The 26145-nt window shown below is 50.8% G+C and overlaps 1 protein-coding gene across 2 annotated transcripts in view; it reads left to right on the top strand.

Annotated features, from left to right (window-relative positions):
* Nucleotides 1-225: 225 nt before the first annotated feature.
* Nucleotides 226-26145, top strand: part of LOC110537447 (uncharacterized) — a 41472-nt gene continuing 15552 nt past the window's right edge. Inside the window, exons 1-8 of one of the 2 annotated variants that reach the window (XM_036969205.2) lie at nucleotides 226-638; nucleotides 4740-4883; nucleotides 5703-5807; nucleotides 8046-8165; nucleotides 8272-11066; nucleotides 12211-12427; nucleotides 12536-14003; nucleotides 14193-14336. In XM_036969205.2, coding sequence (XP_036825100.1) covers nucleotides 4857-4883; nucleotides 5703-5807; nucleotides 8046-8165; nucleotides 8272-11066; nucleotides 12211-12427; nucleotides 12536-14003; nucleotides 14193-14336 — 4876 coding nt within the window. In that variant the 5' untranslated portion in view covers nucleotides 226-638; nucleotides 4740-4856. Of the gene's footprint in view, nucleotides 1253-4739; nucleotides 4884-5702; nucleotides 5808-8045; nucleotides 8166-8271; nucleotides 11067-12210; nucleotides 12428-12535; nucleotides 14004-14192; nucleotides 14337-26145 lie in introns of both variants that reach the window. The other variant, XM_036969203.2, reaches the window with a different exon arrangement.

Genomic DNA, 26145 nt, shown 5'->3' on the forward strand with positions numbered 1-26145 from the left:
CTCCTAAATAAGCCCCTGGCGTGGCTGACACGTGTAATGCAGTCACAAGCTGCATCGTATTAACAATGTATCAACTGTACCTACACTGTTATATAAATTGTTGCAGGTATATCCATTGCATGTTCTAAATGTAGCAGCAGAGGGAGCGCGAGACGTGGCCTTTTCACGTGAAGGTAAAAGGCGCGCAAGCGCAGTAGGTCTCTCCTTCACATGGTTACTATGGTTACTACACAATAGGGGACGGGATAGGGGGCTGTGTAAAGGGGGAAGAAAAAACGAAAGGAGAGAGTAGGGAGGTGGTTTGCAGAACCGCTTGACTGATCACACTGTAGCTTGCTCCCCCGACTCTGTGCAGAGTAAAAGAGAGAGGTAGACCGGGAGAGGGAGAGAGAGGTGGAAGGAGAAGAAACGGGGTAGGTCTCGGCCTAGGTTTTAGGGGAAAGGTTTATACACTCAAAGAAGAACTCCGTTCTAGGCATGAATAGAATGGACACGGAAACTTTGAGAATGCACTATTATCTAGGCTATAATGGCATTATTCAGTTCGATGCTCTTTGACTACACGTTGGGCTGCATGCTGTAGCCATTTGCCTATCAATACAATGACGGGGAGAAGTTTTAGAACAAAGGGAGAAAAGGTACGATTCTGTAAGCTGAGTTATTGTGTGTATAAAGGATCCATGCAAATTAGCTTATAGTGGGCTAATGCACAGTGATCCTACATAGGAGTGGGGGAAGATAAAGCTGAAAAAGGGACTTCTCTCCTTCCCTCCCCTCTTCTGAGTGTTGGCCCTCTGCGCCTCTTCCTTCTCCCTGCCTCCCTTTCTTCTCGCTCCCCCATTCCTTAAGAATATGCAAATCACGCCCTCCTCGCCCTCTCTTTCTCTCTTCCTCGAAGTGCATCCCTTGCTCGCCCTCAGTAGACTGTGTGACTGTACCGACAGCAAAAAGTGCAAGTCGTCTTGACGGAGGAAGGGGGAGAAAGAGAAGGGGGAGAAGGGGGTGGGGAAGAGGCAAACGTACGCATCAATTCGTACAGTCTTCAGCGGCACCCTGTTTTTTCCTGCAACGATTTGGGAAGGAGAGAGAACATTCTGCATTATTTGCGGAACCGTTGCAATATGATCCAGCAGCCTCTGTTTATAGGTGCGCGTGCTGCCCCTATGTGTGCATGTCAACGTACAGTATAAACCGAGAGAGACGGTTAAAGAAAGGGAGAGTGAAAGGGGACACGCATCGCTGGATATCATAGGTAAGGAGAAGGGAAAATGGATGCTTATATATTTTTGCTATTCTTGTTGGCCACGTTTGTGTCTTCCCTCCCCTTTCTTTGTGCGTTAACGATCATGCGTTATGTGTAATTCATGCCCGGGTAAAATGTGTGTTAGGTTACAACGCACAACAGACGCACTCACATTCCAACGAGAAAAGGCGTCTCGGTGAAGAATGGCATTCGCCATTCTATTCCGAATGATTTTTTCAAGACATGAAAAAAAACAGTACGCTATGGGAGAAACACAACAGGCATAGATAGACAGACACAGGACCCATTCTATTCTGCATTATCAGTGTTAGCCAATATGTGCTATTACACATAGCGTCTACATCATCGGTCTAGTCTATTCCGATGTAGCTCGCTTGCTGTACAGGATAGCAGAGCCGGTCGCATCTGCATGGGTATCAATAACAGTAGCGGGAGAAGAAAGGAGAAAGAGAACCGTTGCGGTGCCTGCTTCTCGGTGCCTGCTTGTCGGTGTTGTGAGCTGTGTAAACTGCATACTTACACGGGCTAAAGACATGCTGCGATGCTTCACATATTTCATTTTAATGCATTCATGTGTGTGAGAGCGAGAAACAGTTAATGTGCACATATGTGTGTGTCTGTTTGACCATTGCTATACATTGTTTGATTATTATAAGCTATGGTAAATGCTGTGTTTGCTTTTAGTGTTGATGGACCACAGCCAGGGACCAGCAAATTAAACCATGAATAGTAGCAGCCAGCCACCTGTGACTAAGATATACACTGACTGTATACAGTATCTATGTGTCATTGGGATCCATAGCCTCCCTCCTCTGCTTTACATTGGGCCCATAGGCCTACACTCCCCACATATTGATTTCATAGCACAAGTGATGGCTCATCATTGACTGTGTGGAATTGTGAATTCTTTAACTACTGCAATATAGTAGACAACATGTCTATGGGAAAAGTCACTATAGCGCCATGCACATTGGACATGTAAAGGAGGGGGTTCTGTGAACCAAGATAGCTTGACGACTGACCAGTAGCCTAGTCTGAGACGTGGACTTGTGTTAGCTCTCCAGGCTAATGCCTAGGCTTTAGCTCAGCAGGATAACACAGTCTTGTGGAGCTTAGTCCAGGTTCAAAGCCAGTTGGTGACACACACTCCCCTGATGTTGAATTCATAGTGACTATTCACTACTATTCAATGTGTGTGTCTGTGTGTGAATCTGTAACTAACAGCTGTAACTGTTTGTATAAAGTGTGTGAGTGTATGAATAAGTCAACATATGCAGTATGCACTAATAATTCATACATGTAGTAATGGTGCCACCACACACTGAATCTGTGTGTTTACTGCTCGATGGGTTGAACACAAGGACCTCTATTGTCAGTGCTAACTACCTGGCTAAATATATCCCTTCATTTCACCCACTGTGCCACTGTTCTATTTATATCCTCATTCAGTATACATGAGCTTGACTGGGTGAATGGGTGAATGAGTTGGACCTGTACAACCTGTGTCATATTTCATAGTCTACTACCCTAATGAATGAATGGGTGAATGAGTTGGACCTGTACAACCCGTGTCATATTTCATAGTCTACTACCCTAATGAATGAAGGGGTGAATGAGTTGGACATATATGTTGCATGTCATGGTCAATTACCTGTATCTATTAGTGATGGGGGGAAGATCAGTTACATATTGGGATATTGTTTTTGATGATATATCGTATCGCATCGTTTTGACAATATTGCAATATTATTTTCCCATGACTGATCAAAACTCGCTTTCTCATGATCTGTTGTCTCTTTGCAGCAGAGATATGGTGAGCAATATTTTTGGAACATCAAATCGCAATAAAATCACAGTATCGATACACAAAACATAGAATTGTGAGAATCGCAATACATATTTTATTGGCACCTAAGTATGATGATAATATTGTATAGTGAGGTCCCTGGCAATTCCCAGCTCTAGATCTATGAATGAATGAATTATCAGACTATTAACCCCATGCAGGTTTGGGTCTGGGGCTGGGCTCTTTTTAACCCCATGCAGGTTTGGGTCTGGGGCTGGGCTCTTTTTAACCCCATGCAGGTTTGGGTCTGGGGCTGGGCTCTTTTTAACCCCATGCAGGTTTGGGGCTGGGCTCTTTTTAACCCCATGCAGGTTTGGGTCTGGGGCTGGGCTCTTTTTAACCCCATGCAGGTTTGGGTCTGGGTCTGGGCTCTTTTTAACCCCATGCAGGTTTGGGTCTGGGTCTGGGCTCTTTGTAACCCCATGCAGGTTTGGGTCTGGGGCTGGGCTCTTTTTAACTCCATGCAGGTTTGGGGCTGGGCTCTTTTTAACCCCATGCAGGTTTGGGGCTGGGCTCTTTTTAACCCCATGCAGGTTTGGGGCTGGACTCTTTTTAACCCCATGCAGGTTTGGGGCTGGGCTCTTTTTAACCCCATGCAGGTTTGGGGCTGGGCTCTTTTTAACCCCATGCAGGTTTGGGGCTGGGCTCTTTTTAACCCCATGCAGGTTTGGGTCTGGGTCTGGGCTCTTTTTAACCCCATGCAGGTTTGGGGCTGGGCTCTTTTTAACCCCATGCAGGTTTGCTTTTGGGCTGGGCTCCTGTAGGGTAGGTAAGGGATAATGTGGCTCTGGGATAGCCCTGGAGATGGCTATAACAGCTTAAACTCTTTCTGACCCAGGTTTAAACAACACCTTAGTGGGTTCTGATAGGCTGATAAAGACTAGAACACATACACGCATCCAATTGCTTTGGGAAGGTGCTGTGCAGTATTCAATGTTCATCAGCATAAGGGAATAATCTGTGCACACTATTTTCTTCCAAATGTGTTTATTGTCATACACAACAGTATCTATACATCTGTGAACAGATTCCATGTCCTTAAAGGAAAACTCCACCCAAAACGATATTTTGGTATTTTTTTCAGTAGTCCATTGTTGAATTGGCGGTATGAATCAAAATGGGACTATATCAATTGTGGGACTATATAAACAATGGACTAATGAAACAAATACCAAAATATCGTTTTCGGGTGGAGTTTTCCTTTAACTGTGATTCTTCTGAATGAACTGAACTGCGGTGTATTACTCATCAATGCATCCATTCAGTATTGAAGTGTGATATGAGTCAGATATCAGTTTTCCTGTAGCATCGTTGTGTTGAGGATCCTTGACTTGTATATGCACTCAAAGCCATGCCAGGTTAATCAGTCCACCATTGCAATGAATTGCCTATAACTGTAGTTGTAATGTTATTGTTCGATATTGATTGTTCAATATTTATCCTTCGATATGTGTACAGCATTTGTTATTATGATTGATGGTGCTCTGTAACGTGTCCTGTAAAATAACGTGTTGTTTTATTGTTGTTGTATCACTGTATTTGATTTGTATGGGGTTTTCTGATGCTACCTAATTCAATGGGACTGGCCTGGTTAGGTAGACAATTCATCATTGTGGTGTTTTTTTCCAGGTTGTAGAAGCTCAGATGGTGGTGAGGTGATTTTCAGTCCTACAGAGAAAGACAAGGACACCACTTCATTCACTGCTATGGCCTGTGGGGAGGGATGGACATCATAAAGGAGTAACGATGAAAACTCGAACTCACAAAGAATCGGTATGAACTGTTTCAATGGCTTCCTTCATCTCTACCATGTTCCCCTGTGTAGCTGAGTGTGCATGTGTGGGTCAGATTGCAGATGTGTTTATTGTTAATATGTTGTATTATATTGCACGGAGATGGATTGTGATGTTATATTTTACATCATTTAAGATGAATAAGACTTTTGAAGTTAAGATATTCTGTGTGTGTATTCTGTGTGTATATTCTTTGTGGACATTGATGTCATAATTATTTCTCTCTCTGTTCTCTTCTCACCTTGTCGTTCTTGCTGTTTTCTACCCTCCCAATTCCTCTTCTCTCTCCTTTCCCTCCTCATGCTCTTACCCCCCCCCCCCCCACCCATCACTGATGCTCTATCCTTTCTCCCTCATTCCTGCCCCCTCCCTATTTCATCATCCTTCGTTCCACCTTACCCTTCCCTGATCCCCTCTCCCTTCCTTTCTGCCCCCTCTATCCCCCACTTTTTTCTTTCCCCCTTTCCCCCTCTCTCACTCCTTGGTTTTGTCCTCTACTGTTCTCTTTACTTATTGTTTTGACCCCTTTACCACCCTCTACCCCCCCCCGACCCCCATTTACCTCCACCTACACCCCTTTACCTCTCACTACCCCCCTCGACCCCCATTTACCTCCCTCTACACCCCTCAACCCCCCTTTACCCACCTCTACCCCCCTTTACCCACCTCTACCCCCTTTTACCCACCTCTACCCCCTTTTACCTACCTCATAACCCATTTCCCCTTCTCTCTCTTCATTTGTTCCTTCTCTCTCCTTTTCTCCTCCTTCTTCTTGCCCCTTCCACCCCTGGCGGTTCAGATGCCAATGCGCAGTGGGCGGAGGCGGGGGGGAAGCAACGAGGAGAGGAGGGGTAGACGCCCGCATCCCAGCCCTTCTCGTGCAGAACGAAACGACAGGCAGACGGTGAGAACCTATCATGTTTTATGTCTGTTCTTTCCCGTGTTCTCTCTAAGAAACTCTTGTAATGTTGTCCCTCTGTGTCTCTAGTAATGGCAGTCTCTTTCTCCTTTTGGCTTTGTTTGTCATGTAGTCTTTCCATCTAGATTTGTCTATAGTAAAGTGTGTGTGTGGACGTGTTTAACTATTCTTGTGGGTACCAACTGGGGACAAATGCTATTTCTAGGGGGTTTAGGGTTAAGGTTGGAATTATTGTTAGGGTTAGAATTGCGTTAAGGGTTAGGAGCTAATGTTAGGTTTAGGGTTAAGGTTAGGTTTTTGGGTTAAGGTTAGGGTAAGAGTACGGGTTAGGGCTAGGGTTTAGGGAAAATAGGATTTTGAATGGGACTGAATTGTGTGGCCCCACAAGGTTAGCTGTACAGTCTTGGCCAAAAGTTTTGAGAATGACACACATATTAAGTCTGCTGCCTTAGTGTCTTTAGATCTTTTTTGTCTGATGTTACTATGGAATACTGAAGTATAATTACAAAAATTTCATAAGTGTCAAAGGCATTTATTGACAATTACAAGTTGCATTACAAGTTGATGCAAAGAGTCAATATTTGCAGTGTTGACCCTTCTTTTGCAAGACCTCTGCAATCCGCCCTGGCATGCTGTCAATTAACTTCTGGGCCTCATCCTGACTGATGGCAGCCCATTCTTGCAAAGTCAATGCTTGGAGTTTGTCAGAATTTGTGGATTTTTGTTTGTCCACCCGCCTCTTGAGGATTGACCACAAGTTCTCAATGGAATTAAGGTCTGGGGATTTTCCTGGCCATGGACCCAAAATATTGATGTTTTATTCCCCGAGCCACTTAGTTATCACTTTTGCCTTATGGCAAGGTGCTCCATCATGCTGGAAAAGGCATTGTTTTTCACCAAACTGTTCCTGGATGGTTGGGAGAAGTTTCTCTCGGAGGATGTGTTGGTACCATTCCTTATTCATGGCTGCGTTCTTAGGCAAAATTGTGAGTGAGCTCACTCCCTTGGCTGAGAAGCAACCCCACACATGAATGGTCTCAAGATGTTTTACCGTTGGCATGACACAGGACTGATGGTAGCTCTCACCTCGTCTTCTCCGGACAAGCTTTTTTCCGGATGCCCCAAACAATCGGAAACGGGATTCATCAGAGAAAATAACTGTACCCCCAGTCCTCAGCAGTCCAATCCCTGTGCCTTTTGCAGAATATCAGTCTGTCCCTGTTGTTTTTTTCTGGAGAGAAGTGGCTTCTTTGCTGCCCTTCTTGACACCAGGCCATCCTCCAAAAGTCTTCGCCTCACTGTGCGTGCAGATGCACTCACACCTGCCTGATGCCATTCCTGAGCAAACTCTGTACTGGTGGTGCCCCGATCCCGCAGCTGAATCAACTTTAGGAGACGGTCCTGGCGCTTGCTGGACTTTCTTGGGTGCCGAGAAGCCTTCTTCACAACAATTGAACTGCTCTCCTTGAAGTTCTTGATGATCCGATAAATGGTTGATTTAGGTGTAATCTTACTGGCAGCAATATCCTTGCCTGTGAAGCCCTTTTTGTGCAAAGCAATGATGACGGCATGTGTTTCCTTGCAGGTAACCATGGTTGAAAGAGGAAGAACAATGATTCCAAGCACCACCTTCCTTTTGAAGCTTCCAGTCTGTTATTCGAACTCAATCAGCATGACAGAGTGATCTCCAGCCTTGTCAATACTCACACCTGTGTTAACGAGAGAATCACTGACATGATGTCTGCTGGTCCTTTTGTGGCAGGGCTGAAATGCAGTGGAAATGTTTTTGCATGGCAAAGAGGGACTTTGTAATTAATTGCTATTTGTCTGATCACTCTTCATAACATTCTGGAGTATATGCAAATTGCCATCATACAAACTGAGGCAGCAGACTTTGTGAAAATTAATATTTGTGTCATTCTCAAAACTTTTGGCCACGACTGTACAAGAGTGTGTGTGTGTCTGTGTGTCTGTGTCTGTGTGTACATGTGTGTGTGAGTGAGAGAAGAGGCTGTCAGTCATTAGATATTGATCTACATGTAAGCCTTAATGAAGCCGTGTGTCTGTATGCCTGTATGAGTCATCACCACCATGGTTGCCTTATACATACAATTGTGGTGCCAAAGTGGTGTGTTTTATACTGCTTTACCTGCAGTGACATCTCTCGTTGAGTTTGTCTTTCTTACTTAAAAAAATGATATGCATGCATATTCTGTATCTTAGCAAAGAGCTGCTGGCGAGGAATTGGCTGTCAGTCGCTTCAATCACAGATCGCAAGGCCATGATTCGTCAGAGAGTGAAGGGGAGGAACTTGTGCCTCCGCCAAAGAGGCAGAAAGTCCAGGTTAGTGTAATGTGATGTTGAACTGCACCACTAGGTGGAATTAGGATGTTTTAATGTCAACATTTAATTAATAAATACTTTCCTCATATTCACCTTATGTCATCAGGATTCTTCCTCTGTCACCAACCCACCGACTTCAACTCATTCAACTGACAGTACTCCACCTACTATACCGCCCCCACCCTCGGCTCCCAGACAGTCACGTGACAGTGACAACGAGGATGGTCAATCCCAGGGCAGCAGGAGCTCAGTTGTAGGGAGCTTGGCCAATAGTCTGAGCAGTGGGCGGGACATCGACCAGGACAATCGATCTTCCTCCCCGAGTCTCTCTGCCTCGCCTCCAGCCAGTTTAGACTCTGACTCTGATGGTCCAGACTCACCAAAGCAAGGAGAGGGGGAACGGGAGAAAAGGAAAGAGGGAGGAGTGGGGAAGACAGGAGGAGAGGAAAGGAGAGCAGCCAGAGAGGGGAGAGGGGATGAGTCTTGCGGGGATGGAGAAAGGAAGGATGGAGGAATAGAGGACAGCCCTTCTCTGAAGCTGCCATCCTCCTCCATATCTTCCTCTGCTCCTGTTCCCTCTCTCCGCGGAGCAGGGGATTCAGCCAATGACAGCAATAGTTGCAGGAAGTCCTATTTCTCACAGGACTCCAAGCTGGTAAGCAAGATGGAGTATGGACCGGCCAGCGCTGACACTGTGCACAGTGGCAATCGAATGAACTCCAAAGCTAAAGCTCAGTGCGTGACCAAGGCAACTGTCGCCGGGGGAGACTATCCCCACGGCAACCCCAACATTCCACACCCCCCTCCACCACCCCTTCCTCCTCCACCAGCACTGAAACCCTTAGAACTAGGGGGGCAGAACCTGCCCTCAGAAGTCAAGGTAGAGAGAGAGAAAATGGAGAAAGGTGAGAAACTGATGGACAACAAGACGGCTCCTCCCTCTCTGTTACCCCAAACCAGCCCATTACCCCCCTCCCAGCCCCCGCCCCACCCCCACCACTACAGCCCCACCGGATGGCAGGGAGGCACCGCAACCGGTTGCCAGGGGAGCTGGGGCTACACCCGTTACTCTGGTAACCACCACGCTCACCAGCCGCAGCACCAACCCCCAGTGCAGCAGCAGCAACTGCCATCCGTCTACAACCCCCCTTCCTCCCGTCATTCGTCCTCCTCCCACCCCCCTTACCTCCCCCACCCCCACAAGGAGTACCTCCCCAGGTACGCTTCTGGGGGAGGGGAAAGGGAGAGGGGGGCGGCCGGCGAGAGGGAGAGGGGGGGAGTGAGGGTGGAGTATGGGGGGAGGGAGATAGGTAGGGATTTCTCGGCTAGTAGTGGTAGTAACAGCAGCACTTCTGGTGGGATGGGGGGTCCTAATGGGGTCCAAGGGAGGGAGTTTGTGGGTCAGAACCGGGAGTACCCAGGCCTGGGACCTCAGGGCTCTGTGAGAGACCCCCCCATGGGTCCTGGGGGAAGAGAATTTGGACCGGGGGTGTTCAGAGAAAGAGAGAGGGAGAGGGAGGGAGAGAGGGATGTAGGAGGAAGGGAGTTTCCTTTACAGAAACGTAATGAGAATCAGAACAGAGAGTTTGGACCCACCGGTGCTGGGGGAGGAAGGGGGCACCCGAGAGACAAAGAGGGGGGGCGGTGGGGCGAGTTTGGAGGCCAGATGAGAGAGGTGGGGGGCAATGGTAACCCCAATAATAACCCCCTCCCCCTAGGAAACCCCTCAAGCTCGACCAGTGGGTTACCTGCAGCCCCCATGCTAAACCGCGACCCCCCTTCCTCACCCCAAAACAACCCCAGCCACCCTACCCTACCCCCCCACCCACATCCTCAAAGCGCCTCCAAACGAGACTACCCCCCATCGATGGACCAGGGACAGACAAGGCACAGTCCCCCCCCTGGACCAGAACACTTCCACAGAGAGTACCCTCCTGGGGCCAAGGACTATCCCCCTGGTGGCCCACCCTCCACCGGCCCGGCCCGTGAGTACCCCAGTCCTCCCGGAATGACTCCAAACCTGGGCCGAGACTACCCAGGTGGACCTCAGATCCCCCACTTGCCCCACCCCCACTTTCCAGCCCAGCAGCCCAGAGACAGGGACCGAGAGAGGGACACCAACCAGCGAGAGTCGTCTCTCTACCAAAACCGTGGCGGTCCCCCCCAACCCCCGTCTCTTTCTCCCTCCTCTTCCTCCTCCACTCCTCATGGACACCCTCCGAATGCTCCTTACCCTCCTCCGCCACCTCCTCCCCCTCTCCCCCCTCCCCAAACCTCCCTCGCTCAGCCCCAACCCCCCTCCGGCCTGGGACCCAATCACGTTCGTCCGGCAAATTATTCTTCCTCCAATCAGACTCCTACAACACCCCTCTCTCCTTTACTAAGCCCCTCAACCAATCAGATGGGAGGGTTTCCTTCCTACCCGCCAGGCTCCTCCTCCGGGGCCAACATGTCACTTCCTGGTTCAGGTGTGTCACCTGGCTGTCGGCCCTCACCTTTTCACAGCACTTTGAACAGCCACGCCCCCTTCAGCAGCCCCTACCACTCCAATGGGAACAGTGGGAACAACCTGGTCCCGACTAACAGCAATAGTAACAGTAGCAGTGGCAGCAGCCATACCAACTCTCTCTCTCAGTCCCTCTCACCTCAAAACGCCTCAAAAGGACCCCCACCTCTTAGTAACCCCGGCAACAACAATGGCACTTCGGCCCCTGGCTGTAGCGCCTCACTTCCTAGAGATGGGCATTCTGATTCGTCCACAGGTCCACCTCCCCCACCTGTCATCAAGGAGGAACCAATAGAGGAGAGGGAGGAGAGTGAAAGCCCACCTCCTGTTTTGAGAAGCCCCTCCCCTGAGCCCAAGCCGGTGGACATTCCGATCCACGCTAGCCAATCAGCACGGTGAGATGGGACAGGCGTCATAGCAACAGAAGGGCTCCATCATATGTCACTCTAACAAGTTCTAACAACTGATTTATGTGGTTTTATCTCTGTTTTGTCACTGGCACTTATCATAATATGTCAGCTATTATTTATAGATAAAGGGGCTGAGAAATGTATTCCTGTCACAGAAGATGTTTTGTAGACAGGCCTACAGTATAATCAAAGACAACAACACCCATCACAGAAGATGTTTTGTAGACTGGCCTACAGTATAATCAAAGACAACAACACCATCACAGAAGATGTTTTGTAGACTGGCCTACAGTATATCAACGATAACACCACCCATCACAGAAGATGTTTTGTAGACTGGCCTACAGTATAATCAAAGACAACAACACCTGTCACAGAAGATGTTTTGTAGATAGGCCTACAGTATATCAACGACAACAACACCTGTCACAGAATATGTTTTGTAGACAGGCCTACAGTATAATCAAAGACAACAACACCCATCACAGAAGATGTTTTGTAGACAGGCCTACAGTATAATCAAAGACAACACCACCATCACAGAAGATGTTTTGTAGACAGGCCTACAGTATAATCAAAGACAACAACACCATCACAGAAGATGTTTTGTAGACAGGCCTACAGTATATCAAAGACAACAACACCCATCACAGAAGATGTTTTGTAGATAGTCCTACAGTATAATCAAAGACAACAACACCTGTCACAGAAGATGTTTTGTAGATAGTCCTACAGTATATCAAAGACAACAACACCTGTCACAGAAGATGTTTTGTAGATAGTCCTACAGTATAATCAAAGACAACAACACCTGTCACAGAAGATGTTTTGTAGATAGTCCTACAGTATATCAAAGACAACAACACCTGTCACAGAAGATGTTTTGTAGATAGTCCTACAGTATATCAAAGACAACAACACCTGTCACAGAAGATGTTTTGTAGATAGTCCTACAGTATATCAACGATAACACCACCCATCACAGAAGATGTTTTGTAGATAGTCCTACAGTATATCAACGATAACACCACCCATCACAGAAGACATTGCCAGATAATAAAGATAGTATCATCATATGGGAACAAAATCCGATGCATAAATTTGTTATATTTTGCTGATGTGGTTGTAGGTTCCACAGGGTTCTAGATCGGGGCAGTGGAAACTCCTGCGCCCGCAGCGACGTTCTCTTTGTCCCCCTGGACGGCTCCAAACTGTGGAAGAAGAGGAACGAGGTGATCGAGAGAGCCCGGAGAGAGGTGGAGCAGAGGGCCAGAGACCTGAGGGAGAAAGAGCGGGAACGAGAGAGGGAGAGAGAGAGGGAGCGGGACCTGGAGAGGCATCTACAAGTGAGTATATTGAGGCAGGGAGGGGGAGGCGATGAGCGAGGGAGAGGGACACAATGCTCAATTTCCTTCTCCATTTTGTCTCTTTAAATGCTCCCTCTTTCCCTGCAGCAACAGAAGGACAATAACAATGGAAATATACAACGCCAGGGATCCTCTCTCTTCTTCCCCTCCTCCTCCATCCTCCTCGACCCTAACTCCTCTTCTTCTAACCCTGGGTCTCACCCTCAACCTCACCCCCAGCAGCACCACTCCCACCCTCACCCCCACGCTCACCTCCACCACTCCCACCTCCACCCCTCCCTCTCTCAACACATCCCACACTCCCTCCTCATGCAGTCAATGGGGGGTTCAACGGTGGTTGGCCCACAGGGGGCTCTGGGGATCGGGTTAGGAGGGCCGTACCTGGGCCCTGACACCCCCGCACTGCGGACCCTGAGCGAGTACGCCCGGCCCCACGCCATGTCCCCCCTCGGGGCTAGTCGCCAACACCAACACCCACATGTCCACCATCATGGCCACCCTCATGGCCACCCCCATGTCCACCCCTCCTTCTTCCTCCCCCAGTTCCAGAACCATGCTCTGGCCCACCCACATCACATGCCTGCTGATGCAGCCACAGCGGCAGCCATCTTGGGTTTCCTCTATGGGGGCAGTATGGAGGGAGGGCCAGGGGGACATGGAGGAGGACATGGGGGGATGGGGGGTGCAGGGTTAGGGGGGATGGGGTTTCCCCATGCAGTGGCAGCCCACCGTGAGCGCATGAAGCCGGGGTTTGAGTTTAAGAGTGAGGACAGGGTGTACCAGCCAGGCTCCTTGGGAGATCCTACGGCTCTCGCCCTCGCCCACTCCCACTCGCATGCCCACGCACACGCTCATGCACATGCTCACTCCCTACTGCTGGGGGGAGGGGGTGGAGGTGAGGTGGCCATTTATGGCACCCCCCCTCCCCAGGCTCCTCCACCCCCACCACCGCCCCTCCAGAACCCAGCGTTAGCCCCAGTGAGTCGCCTCCCTAACCCTCCTCCCGCCCCTCAGTCCCTCTCCAACCCTCCCCCCTTCTCCCTGCTTCCTCCCTCGCTACCCTCTCACCCTGCACCTGCACCAGCCCCTCCACCCCCAGTCCCGGTAGCTGCACCTCTGCCCACTCCTCCTCCACCCTCCTCTAACCCTGTTTCATCCCTCCATCACCCCGCAACGCACTCCTTTCCCAGCTCCCTCCCCCCATCTCACCCCCCACCTGCCCCGGCCCCGGTGACCGCCCCTCCCGAGACCTACCCCCCTCTCACTCGCTCCCCCACCACATCTGAGAGAGAGAGGAGTGGAGAGAGGGAGAGAGAAAGAGAGCGAGACAGAGCGGGGCTGCCAGCCGGTGGAGAGAGGGGACGAGAGAGGGAGAGGGAGCGAGAGAGAGAAAGAGAAAGAGGGGGAAGCAATGGAAGTGGAGGAAGTGGTGGAAGTGGAGGAGGAGGAACAGGAGGAGAGATTCCGGGGCGTCTTCAGATGTTGAACGTCACGCCTCATCATCACCAGCACTCACACATCCACTCCCACCTGCACCTGCACCAGCAAGACACAGGTACCCACTGCTGCTAACCACAGTTGTGATCTTGTACTATGATCTACACACTACTATTTAGTGCTCTTTTGAGCTGGACCTGAGAAAGCTCTTCCTGTCTGATACAGATGTTGATGATAACGTGGTTGTTGATGCTGTGACTCTTATTAAATATCTCCTTGTGTTTCCTGTTACATCATTGGCCCCTAGCGGCGGGCGGGGTGCACCCCCTGATGGACCCATTGGCGTCGGGGTCTCCCCTGGCCCGCCTGCCCTACCCAGGGGCAGCGCTGGGCACCCCCATCCTGGCACACCCCCTCACTGAAAGCGAGGTGCTACGACAACAACTCTTCGGTGAGGAAAGCATTGTTTTTTCAGTCTGTTTGTCTGCCTGTCTGTCTGTGTTTTATCATGAATATGATACCTACTGTAACTATCTTTCTGTCACTATCTACCTCACCTGTCTCTCCACTCCTCCTCTCACCTGTCTCTCTCTTCTCCACTCCTCCTCTCACCTGTCTCTCTCTTCTCCACTCCTTCTCTCACCTGTCTCTCTCTTCTACACTCCTCCTCTCACCTGTCTATCTCTTCTACACTCCTCCTCTCACCTGTCTGTCTCTTCTACACTCCTCCTCTCACCTGTCTCTCTCTTCTCCACTCCTCTCACCTGTCTCTCCCTTCTCCACTCCTCCTCTCACCTGTCTATATCCTTCTCCACTCCTCCTCTCACCTGTCTCTCTCTTCTCCACTCGTCCTCTCACCTGCCTATCCCTTCTCCACTCCTCCTCTCACCTGTCTCTCCCTTCTCCACTCCTCCTCTCACCTGTCTATCTCCTTCTCCACTCCTCCTCTCACCTGTCGCTCTCCTTCTCCACTCCTCCTCTCACCTGTCTCTCTCTTCTCCACTCCTCCTCTCACCTGTCTCTCCCTTCTCTACTCCTCCTCTCACCTGTCTATCTCCTTCTCCACTCCTCCTCTCACCTGTCTCTCCTTTTCTCCACTCCTCCTCTCACCTGTCTATCTCCTTCTCCACTCCTCCTCTCACCTGTCTCTCTCCTTCTCCACTCCTCCTCTCACCTGTCTCTCTCTTCTCCACTCCTCCTCTCACCTGTCTATCTCCTTCTCCACTCCTCCTCTCACCTGTCTATCTCCTTCTCCACTCCTCCTCTACCGGTCAATCTCCTTCTCCACTCCTCCTCTTACCGATTTCTCCCTTCTCCACTCCTCCTCTCACCTGTCTCTCTTCTACACTCCTCTTCTCACCTGTCTATCTCCTTCTCCACTCCTCCTCTCACCTGTCTCTCTCCTTCTCCACTCCTCCTCTCACCTGTCTCTCTCTTCTCCACTCCTCCTCTCACCTGTCTATCTCCTTCTCCACTCCTCCTCTCACCTGTCTATCTCCTTCTCCACTCCTCCTCTCACCTCTCTCTGCCCTTCTCCACTCCTCCTCTCACCTGTCTATCTCCTTCTCCACTCCTCCTCTCACCTCTCTCTGCCCTTCTCCACTCCTCCTCTCACCTGTCTATCTCCTTCTCCACTCCTCCCCTCACCTGTCTCTCCCTTCTCAAATCCTCCTCTCAATTGTCTACCTCCTCCTCCACTCCTCCTCTCACCTGTATCTCTCTTCTCCACTCCTCCTCTCACCTGTCTATCTCCTTCTCCACTCCTCCTCTCACCTGTCTCTTGTCTTCTCCACTCCTCTTCTCACTTGTCTATCTCCTTCTCCACTCCTCCTCTCACCTGTCAATCTCCTTCTCCACTCCTCCTCTCACCTGTCTACCTCCTTCTCCACTCCTCCTCTCACCTGTCTCTTGTCTTCTCCACTCCTCTTCTCACCTGTCAATCTCCTTCTCCACTCCTCCTCTCACCTGTCTACCTCCTTCTCCACTCCTCCTCTCACCTGTCTCTTGTCTTCTCCACTCCTCCTCTCACCTGTCTCTTGTCTTCTCCACTCCTCCTCTCACCTGTCTACCTCCTTCTCCACTCCTCTTCTCACCTGTCTCTTGTCTTCACTCCTCCTCTTCTCACCTGTCTATCTCCTTCTCCACTCTTCCTCTTACCTGTCTCTCTCTTCTTCACTCCTCCTCTCACATGTCTCTCTCTTCTCCACTCCTCCTCTCACTTGCCTCTCCCTTCTCCACTCCTCCTCTCACCTGTCTCTCTCTTCTCCACTCCTGCTCTCACTTGCCTCTCCCTTCTCCACTCCTCCTCTCACCTGTCTCTCCTCCACTCCTCCTCTCACCTGTCTCCTCTTCTCCACTCCTTCTCTCACCTGTCTCTTCCGTTCTCCACTCCTCTCACTTGTCTATCTCCTTCTCCACTCTTCCTCTTACCTGTCTCTCTCTACTACACTCCTCCTCTCACCTGTCTCTCCCTTTCTCCACTCTTCCTCTCACATGTCTCTCTCTTCTCTACTCCTCCTCTCACTTGTCTATCTCCTTCTCCACTCCTCCTCTCACTTGTCTACCTCTTTCTCCACTCCACCTCTCACCTGTCTACCTCCTTCTCCACTCCTCTTCTCACCTGTCTCTCCCTTTCTCCACTCTTCCTCTCACATGTCTCTCTCTTCTCTACTCCTCCTGTCACTTGTCTACCTCCTTCTCCACTCCTCCTCTCACCTGTCTCTCTCTTCTCCACTCCTCCTCTCATCTGTCTCTCCCTTCTCCACTCCTCCTCTCACCTGTCTATCTCCTTCTACACTCCTCCTCTCACCTGTCTCTTGTCTTCTCCACTCCTCTTCTCACTTGTCTATCTCCTTCTCCACTCCTCCTCTCACCTGTCAATCTCCTTCTCCACTCTTCCTCTTACCTGTCTCTCTATTCTCCACTCCTCCTCTCACCTGTCTCCTCTTCTCCACTCCTCCTCTCACCTGTCTCTCCCCTTCTCAACTCCTCTCACTTGCCTCTCTCTTCTCCACTCCTCCTCTCATCTGTCTCTCCCTTCTCCACTCCTCCTCTCACCTGTCTATCTCCTTCTACACTCCTCCTCTCACCTGTCTCTTGTCTTCTCCACTCCTCTTCTCACTTGTCTATCTCCTTCTCCACTCCTCCTCTCACCTGTCAATCTCCTTCTCCACTCTTCCTCTTACCTGTCTCTCTCTTCTCCACTCCTCCTCTCACCTGTCTCCTCTTCTCCACTCCTTCTCTCATCTGTCTCTTCCGTTCTCCACTCCTCTCACTTGTCTATCTCCTTCTCCACTCTTCCTCTTACCTGTCTCTCTCTACTACACTCCTCCTCTCACCTGTCTCTCCCTTTCTCCACTCTTCCTCTCACATGTCTCTCTCTTCTCTACTCCTCCTCTCACTTGTCTACCTCCTTCTCCACTCCTCCTCTCACCTGTCTCTCTCTTCTCCACTCCTCCTCTCATCTGTCTCTCCCTTCTCCACTCCTCCTCTCACCTGTCTCTCCCTTTCCCCACTCCTCCTCTCACATGTCTCTCTCTTCTCCACTCATCCCCTCACCTATCTCTCCCTTCTCCACTCCTCCCCTCACCTGTCTCTCCCTTCTCAAATCCTCCTCTCAATTGTCTACCTCCTCCTCCACTCCTCCTCTCACCTGTCTCTCTCTTCTCCACTCCTCCTCTCACCTGTATCTCTCTTCTCCACTCCTCCTCTCACCTGTCTATCTCCTTCTCCACTCCTCCTCTCACCTGTCTCTTGTCTTCTCCACTCCTCTTCTCACTTGTCTATCTCCTTCTCCACTCCTCCTCTCACCTGTCAATCTCCTTCTCCACTCCTCCTCTCACCTGTCTACCTCCTTCTCCACTCCTCCTCTCACCTGTCTCTTGTCTTCTCCACTCCTCTTCTCACCTGTCAATCTCCTTCTCCACTCCTCCTCTCACCTGTCTACCTCCTTCTCCACTCCTCCTCTCACCTGTCTCTTGTCTTCTCCACTCCTCCTCTCACCTGTCTCTTGTCTTCTCCACTCCTCCTCTCACCTGTCTACCTCCTTCTCCACTCCTCTTCTCACCTGTCTCTTGTCTTCACTCCTCCTCTTCTCACATGTCTCTTGTCATCACTCCTCCTCTTCTCACCTGTCTATCTCCTTCTCCACTCTTCCTCTTACCTGTCTCTCTCTTCTCCACTCCTCCTCTCACATGTCTCCTCTTCTCCACTCCTTCTCTCATCTGTCTCTTCCGTTCTCCACTCCTCTCACTTGTCTATCTCCTTCTCCACTCCTCCTCTCACCTGTCTCTCTCTTCTCCACTCCTCCTCTCATCTGTCTCTCCCTTCTCCACTCCTCCTCTCACCTGTCTCTCCCTTTCTCCACTCTTCCTCTCACATGTCTCTCTCTTCTCCACTCATCCCCTCACCTATCTCTCCCTTCTCCACTCCTCCCCTCACCTGTCTCTCCCTTCTCAAATCCTCCTCTCAATTGTCTACCTCCTCCTCCACTCCTCCTCTCACCTGTCTCTCTCTTCTCCACTCCTCCTCTCACCTTTATCTCTCTTCTCCACTCCTCCTCTCACCTGTCTATCTCCTTCTCCTCTCCTCCTCTCACCTGTCTCTTGTCTTCTCCACTCCTCTTCTCACTTGTCTATCTCCTTCTCCACTCCTCCTCTCACCTGTCAATCTCCTTCTCCACTCCTCCTCTCACCTGTCTACCTCCTTCTCCACTCCTCCTCTCACCTGTCTCTTGTCTTCTCCACTCCTCTTCTCACCTGTCAATCTCCTTCTCCACTCCTCCTCTCACCTGTCTACCTCCTTCTCCACTCCTCCTCTCACCTGTCTCTTGTCTTCTCCACTCCTCCTCTCACCTGTCTCTTGTCTTCTCCACTCCTCCTCTAACCTGTCCACCTCCTTCTCCACTCCTCTTCTCACCTGTCTCTTGTCTTCACTCCTCCTCTTCTCACCTGTCTATCTCCTTCTCCACTCTTCCTCTTACCTGTCTCTCTCTTCTCTACTCCTCCTGTCACTTGTCTACCTCCTTCTCCACTCCTCCTCTCACCTGTCTCTCTCTTCTCCACTCCTCCTCTCATCTGTCTCTCCCTTCTCCACTCCTCCTCTCACCTGTCTATCTCCTTCTACACTCCTCCTCTCACCTGTCTCTTGTCTTCTCCACTCCTCTTCTCACTTGTCTATCTCCTTCTCCACTCCTCCTCTCACCTGTCAATCTCCTTCTCCACTCCTCCTCTCACATGTCTCCTCTTCTCCACTCCGTCTCTCATCTGTCTCTTCCGTTCTCCACTCCTCTCACTTGTCTATCTCCTTCTCCACTCCTCCTCTCACCTGTCTCTCTCTTCTCCACTCCTCCTCTCATCTGTCTCTCCCTTCTCCACTCCTCCTCTCACCTGTCTCTCCCTTTCTCCACTCTTCCTCTCACATGTCTCTCTCTTCTCCACTCATCCCCTCACCTATCTCTCCCTTCTCCACTCCTCCCCTCACCTGTCTCTCCCTTCTCAAATCCTCCTCTCAATTGTCTACCTCCTCCTCCACTCCTCCTCTCACCTGTCTCTCTCTTCTCCACTCCTCCTCTCACCTTTATCTCTCTTCTCCACTCCTCCTCTCACCTGTCTATCTCCTTCTCCACTCCTCCTCTCACCTGTCTCTTGTCTTCTCCACTCCTCTTCTCACTTGTCTATCTCCTTCTCCACTCCTCCTCTCACCTGTCAATCTCCTTCTCCACTCCTCCTCTCACCTGTCTACCTCCTTCTCCACTCCTCCTCTCACCTGTCTCTTGTCTTCTCCACTCCTCTTCTCACCTGTCAATCTCCTTCTCCACTCCTCCTCTCACCTGTCTACCTCCTTCTCCACTCCTCCTCTCACCTGTCTCTTGTCTTCTCCACTCCTCCTCTCTCCTGTCTCTTGTCTTCTCCACTCCTCCTCTAACCTGTCTACCTCCTTCTCCACTCCTCTTCTCACCTGTCTCTTGTCTTCACTCCTCCTCTTCTCACCTGTCTATCTCCTTCTCCACTCTTCCTCTTACCTGTCTCTCTCTTCTCTACTCCTCCTGTCACTTGTCTACCTCCTTCTCCACTCCTCCTCTCACCTGTCTCTCTCTTCTCCACTCCTCCTCTCATCTGTCTCTCCCTTCTCCACTCCTCCTCTCACCTGTCTATCTCCTTCTACACTCCTCCTCTCACCTGTCTCTTGTCTTCTCCACTCCTCTTCTCACTTGTCTATCTCCTTCTCCACTCCTCCTCTCACCTGTCAATCTCCTTCTCCACTCCTCCTCTCACCTGTCTCCTCTTCTCCACTCCTCCTCTCACCTGTCTCTCCCCTTCTCAACTCCTCTCACTTGCCTCTCCCTTCTCCACTCCTCTTCTCACCTGTCTATCTCCTTCTCCACTCTTCCTCTTACCTGTCTCTCTCTTCTCCACTCCTCCTCTCACCTGTCTCCTCTTCTCCACTCCTTCTCTCATCTGTCTCTTCCGTTCTCCACTCCTCTCACTTGTCTATCTCCTTCTCCACTCTTCCTCTTACCTGTCTCTCTCTACTACACTCCTCCTCTCACCTGTCTCTCCCTTTCTCCACTCTTCCTCTCACATGTCTCTCTCTTCTCTACTCCTCCTCTCACTTGTCTACCTCCTTCTCCACTCCTCCTCTCACCTGTCTCTCTCTTCTCCACTCCTCCTCTCATCTGTCTCTCCCTTCTCCACTCCTCCTCTCACCTGTCTCTCCCTTTCCCCACTCTTCCTCTCACATGTCTCTCTCTTCTCCACTCATCCCCTCACCTATCTCTCCCTTCTCCACTCCTCCCCTCACCTGTCTCTCCCTTCTCAAATCCTCCTCTCAATTGTCTACCTCCTCCTCCACTCCTCCTCTCACCTGTCTCTCTCTTCTCCACTCCTCCTCTCACCTGTATCTCTCTTCTCCACTCCTCCTCTCACCTGTCTATCTCCTTCTCCACTCCTCCTCTCACCTGTCTCTTGTCTTCTCCACTCCTCTTCTCACTTGTCTATCTCCTTCTCCACTCCTCCTCTCACCTGTCAATCTCCTTCTACACTCCTCCTCTCACCTGTCTACCTCCTTCTCCACTCCTCCTCTCACCTGTCTCTTGTCTTCTCCACTCCTCTTCTCACCTGTCAATCTCCTTCTCCACTCCTCCTCTCACCTGTCTCTCTCTTCTCTACTCCTCCTGTCACTTGTCTACCTCCTTCTCCACTCCTCCTCTCACCTGTCTCTCTCTTCTCCACTCCTCCTCTCATCTGTCTCTCCCTTCTCCACTCCTCCTCTCACCTGTCTATCTCCTTCTACACTCCTCCTCTCACCTGTCTCTTGTCTTCTCCACTCCTCTTCTCACTTGTCTATCTCCTTCTCCACTCCTCCTCTCACCTGTCAATCTCCTTCTCCACTCCTCCTCTCACCTGTCTCCTCTTCTCCACTCCTCCTCTCACCTGTCTCTCCCCTTCTCAACTCCTCTCACTTGCCTCTCCCTTCTCCACTCCTCTTCTCACCTGTCTATCTCCTTCTCCACTCTTCCTCTTACCTGTCTCTCTCTTCTCCACTCCTCCTCTCACCTGTCTCCTCTTCTCCACTCCTTCTCTCATCTGTCTCTTCCGTTCTCCACTCCTCTCACTTGTCTATCTCCTTCTCCACTCTTCCTCTTACCTGTCTCTCTCTACTACACTCCTCCTCTCACCTGTCTCTCCCTTTCTCCACTCTTCCTCTCACATGTCTCTCTCTTCTCTACTCCTCCTCTCACTTGTCTACCTCCTTCTCCACTCCTCCTCTCACCTGTCTCTCTCTTCTCCACTCCTCCTCTCATCTGTCTCTCCCTTCTCCACTCCTCCTCTCACCTGTCTCTCCCTTTCCCCACTCTTCCTCTCACATGTCTCTCTCTTCTCCACTCATCCCCTCACCTATCTCTCCCTTCTCCACTCCTCCCCTCACCTGTCTCTCCCTTCTCAAATCCTCCTCTCAATTGTCTACCTCCTCCTCCACTCCTCCTCTCACCTGTCTCTCTCTTCTCCACTCCTCCTCTCACCTGTATCTCTCTTCTCCACTCCTCCTCTCACCTGTCTATCTCCTTCTCCACTCCTCCTCTCACCTGTCTCTTGTCTTCTCCATTCCTCTTCTCACTTGTCTATCTCCTTCTCCACTCCTCCTCTCACCTGTCAATCTCCTTCTCCACTCCTCCTCTCACCTGTCTACCTCCTTCTCCACTCCTCCTCTCACCTGTCTCTTGTCTTCTCCACTCCTCTTCTCACCTGTCAATCTCCTTCTCCACTCCTCCTCTCACCTGTCTACCTCCTTCTCCACTCCTCCTCTCACCTGTCTCTTGTCTTCTCCACTCCTCCTCTCACCTGTCTCTTGTCTTCTCCACTCCTCCTCTCACCTGTCTACCTCCTTCTCCACTCCTCTTCTCACCTGTCTCTTGTCTTCACTCCTCCTCTTCTCACCTGTCTCTTGTCTTCACTCCTCCTCTTCTCACCTGTCTATCTCCTTCTCCACTCTTCCTCTTACCTGTCTCTCTCTTCTCCACTCCTCCTCTCACATGTCTCCTCTTCTCCACTCCTTCTCTCATCTGTCTCTTCCGTTCTCCACTCCTCTCACTTGTCTATCTCCTTCTCCACTCCTCCTCTCACCTGTCTCTCTCTTCTCCACTCCTCCTCTCATCTGTCTCTCCCTTCTCCACTCCTCCTCTCACCTGTCTCTCCCTTTCTCCACTCTTCCTCTCACATGTCTCTCTCTTCTCCACTCATCCCCTCACCTATCTCTCCCTTCTCCACTCCTCCCCTCACCTGTCTCTCCCTTCTCAAATCCTCCTCTCAATTGTCTACCTCCTCCTCCACTCCTCCTCTCACCTGTCTCTCTCTTCTCCACTCCTCCTCTCACCTTTATCTCTCTTCTCCACTCCTCCTCTCACCTGTCTATCTCCTTCTCCACTCCTCCTCTCACCTGTCTCTTGTCTTCTCCACTCCTCTTCTCACTTGTCTATCTCCTTCTCCACTCCTCCTCTCACCTGTCAATCTCCTTCTCCACTCCTCCTCTCACCTGTCTACCTCCTTCTCCACTCCTCCTCTCACCTGTCTCTTGTCTTCTCCACTCCTCTTCTCACCTGTCAATCTCCTTCTCCACTCCTCCTCTCACCTGTCTACCTCCTTCTCCACTCCTCCTCTCACCTGTCTCTTGTCTTCTCCACTCCTCCTCTCACCTGTCTCTTGTCTTCTCCACTCCTCCTCTCACCTGTCTACCTCCTTCTCCACTCCTCTTCTCACCTGTCTCTTGTCTTCACTCCTCCTCTTCTCACCTGTCTATCTCCTTCTCCACTCTTCCTCTTACCTGTCTCTCTCTTCTCTACTCCTCCTGTCACTTGTCTACCTCCTTCTCCACTCCTCCTCTCACCTGTCTCTCTCTTCTCCACTCCTCCTCTCATCTGTCTCTCCCTTCTCCACTCCTCCTCTCACCTGTCTATCTCCTTCTACACTCCTCCTCTCACCTGTCTCTTGTCTTCTCCACTCCTCTTCTCACTTGTCTATCTCCTTCTCCACTCCTCCTCTCACCTGTCAATCTCCTTCTCCACTCCTCCTCTCACCTGTCTCCTCTTCTCCACTCCTCCTCTCACCTGTCTCTCCCCTTCTCAACTCCTCTCACTTGCCTCTCCCTTCTCCACTCCTCTTCTCACCTGTCTATCTCCTTCTCCACTCTTCCTCTTACCTGTCTCTCTCTTCTCCACTCCTCCTCTCACCTGTCTCCTCTTCTCCACTCCTTCTCTCATCTGTCTCTTCCGTTCTCCACTCCTCTCACTTGTCTATCTCCTTCTCCACTCTTCCTCTTACCTGTCTCTCTCTACTACACTCCTCCTCTCACCTGTCTCTCCCTTTCTCCACTCTTCCTCTCACATGTCTCTCTCTTCTCTACTCCTCCTCTCACTTGTCTACCTCCTTCTCCACTCCTCCTCTCACCTGTCTCTCTCTTCTCCACTCCTCCTCTCATCTGTCTCTCCCTTCTCCACTCCTCCTCTCACCTGTCTCTCCCTTTCCCCACTCTTCCTCTCACATGTCTCTCTCTTCTCCACTCATCCCCTCACCTATCTCTCCCTTCTCCACTCCTCCCCTCACCTGTCTCTCCCTTCTCAAATCCTCCTCTCAATTGTCTACCTCCTCCTCCACTCCTCCTCTCACCTGTCTCTCTCTTCTCCACTCCTCCTCTCACCTGTATCTCTCTTCTCCACTCCTCCTCTCACCTGTCTATCTCCTTCTCCACTCCTCCTCTCACCTGTCTCTTGTCTTCTCCACTCCTCTTCTCACTTGTCTATCTCCTTCTCCACTCCTCCTCTCACCTGTCAATCTCCTTCTACACTCCTCCTCTCACCTGTCTACCTCCTTCTCCACTCCTCCTCTCACCTGTCTCTTGTCTTCTCCACTCCTCTTCTCACCTGTCAATCTCCTTCTCCACTCCTCCTCTCACCTGTCTCTCTCTTCTCTACTCCTCCTGTCACTTGTCTACCTCCTTCTCCACTCCTCCTCTCACCTGTCTCTCTCTTCTCCACTCCTCCTCTCATCTGTCTCTCCCTTCTCCACTCCTCCTCTCACCTGTCTATCTCCTTCTACACTCCTCCTCTCACCTGTCTCTTGTCTTCTCCACTCCTCTTCTCACTTGTCTATCTCCTTCTCCACTCCTCCTCTCACCTGTCAATCTCCTTCTCCACTCCTCCTCTCACCTGTCTCCTCTTCTCCACTCCTCCTCTCACCTGTCTCTCCCCTTCTCAACTCCTCTCACTTGCCTCTCCCTTCTCCACTCCTCTTCTCACCTGTCTATCTCCTTCTCCACTCTTCCTCTTACCTGTCTCTCTCTTCTCCACTCCTCCTCTCACCTGTCTCCTCTTCTCCACTCCTTCTCTCATCTGTCTCTTCCGTTCTCCACTCCTCTCACTTGTCTATCTCCTTCTCCACTCTTCCTCTTACCTGTCTCTCTCTACTACACTCCTCCTCTCACCTGTCTCTCCCTTTCTCCACTCTTCCTCTCACATGTCTCTCTCTTCTCTACTCCTCCTCTCACTTGTCTACCTCCTTCTCCACTCCTCCTCTCACCTGTCTCTCTCTTCTCCACTCCTCCTCTCATCTGTCTCTCCCTTCTCCACTCCTCCTCTCACCTGTCTCTCCCTTTCCCCACTCTTCCTCTCACATGTCTCTCTCTTCTCCACTCATCCCCTCACCTATCTCTCCCTTCTCCACTCCTCCCCTCACCTGTCTCTCCCTTCTCAAATCCTCCTCTCAATTGTCTACCTCCTCCTCCACTCCTCCTCTCACCTGTCTCTCTCTTCTCCACTCCTCCTCTCACCTGTATCTCTCTTCTCCACTCCTCCTCTCACCTGTCTATCTCCTTCTCCACTCCTCCTCTCACCTGTCTCTTGTCTTCTCCATTCCTCTTCTCACTTGTCTATCTCCTTCTCCACTCCTCCTCTCACCTGTCAATCTCCTTCTCCACTCCTCCTCTCACCTGTCTACCTCCTTCTCCACTCCTCCTCTCACCTGTCTCTTGTCTTCTCCACTCCTCTTCTCACCTGTCAATCTCCTTCTCCACTCCTCCTCTCACCTGTCTACCTCCTTCTCCACTCCTCCTCTCACCTGTCTCTTGTCTTCTCCACTCCTCCTCTCACCTGTCTCTTGTCTTCTCCACTCCTCCTCTCACCTGTCTACCTCCTTCTCCACTCCTCTTCTCACCTGTCTCTTGTCTTCACTCCTCCTCTTCTCACCTGTCTCTTGTCTTCACTCCTCCTCTTCTCACCTGTCTATCTCCTTCTCCACTCTTCCTCTTACCTGTCTCTCTCTTCTCCACTCCTCCTCTCACATGTCTCCTCTTCTCCACTCCTTCTCTCATCTGTCTCTTCCGTTCTCCACTCCTCTCACTTGTCTATCTCCTTCTCCACTCCTCCTCTCACCTGTCTCTCTCTTCTCCACTCCTCCTCTCATCTGTCTCTCCCTTCTCCACTCCTCCTCTCACCTGTCTCTCCCTTTCTCCACTCTTCCTCTCACATGTCTCTCTCTTCTCCACTCATCCCCTCACCTATCTCTCCCTTCTCCACTCCTCCCCTCACCTGTCTCTCCCTTCTCAAATCCTCCTCTCAATTGTCTACCTCCTCCTCCACTCCTCCTCTCACCTGTCTCTCTCTTCTCCACTCCTCCTCTCACCTTTATCTCTCTTCTCCACTCCTCCTCTCACCTGTCTATCTCCTTCTCCACTCCTCCTCTCACCTGTCTCTTGTCTTCTCCACTCCT

Source organism: Oncorhynchus mykiss, chromosome 3 (genome assembly GCF_057628025.1).
Source record: "Oncorhynchus mykiss isolate SJ-2025 chromosome 3, ASM5762802v1, whole genome shotgun sequence".
In the NCBI taxonomy this organism is placed as follows: domain Eukaryota; kingdom Metazoa; phylum Chordata; class Actinopteri; order Salmoniformes; family Salmonidae; genus Oncorhynchus; species Oncorhynchus mykiss.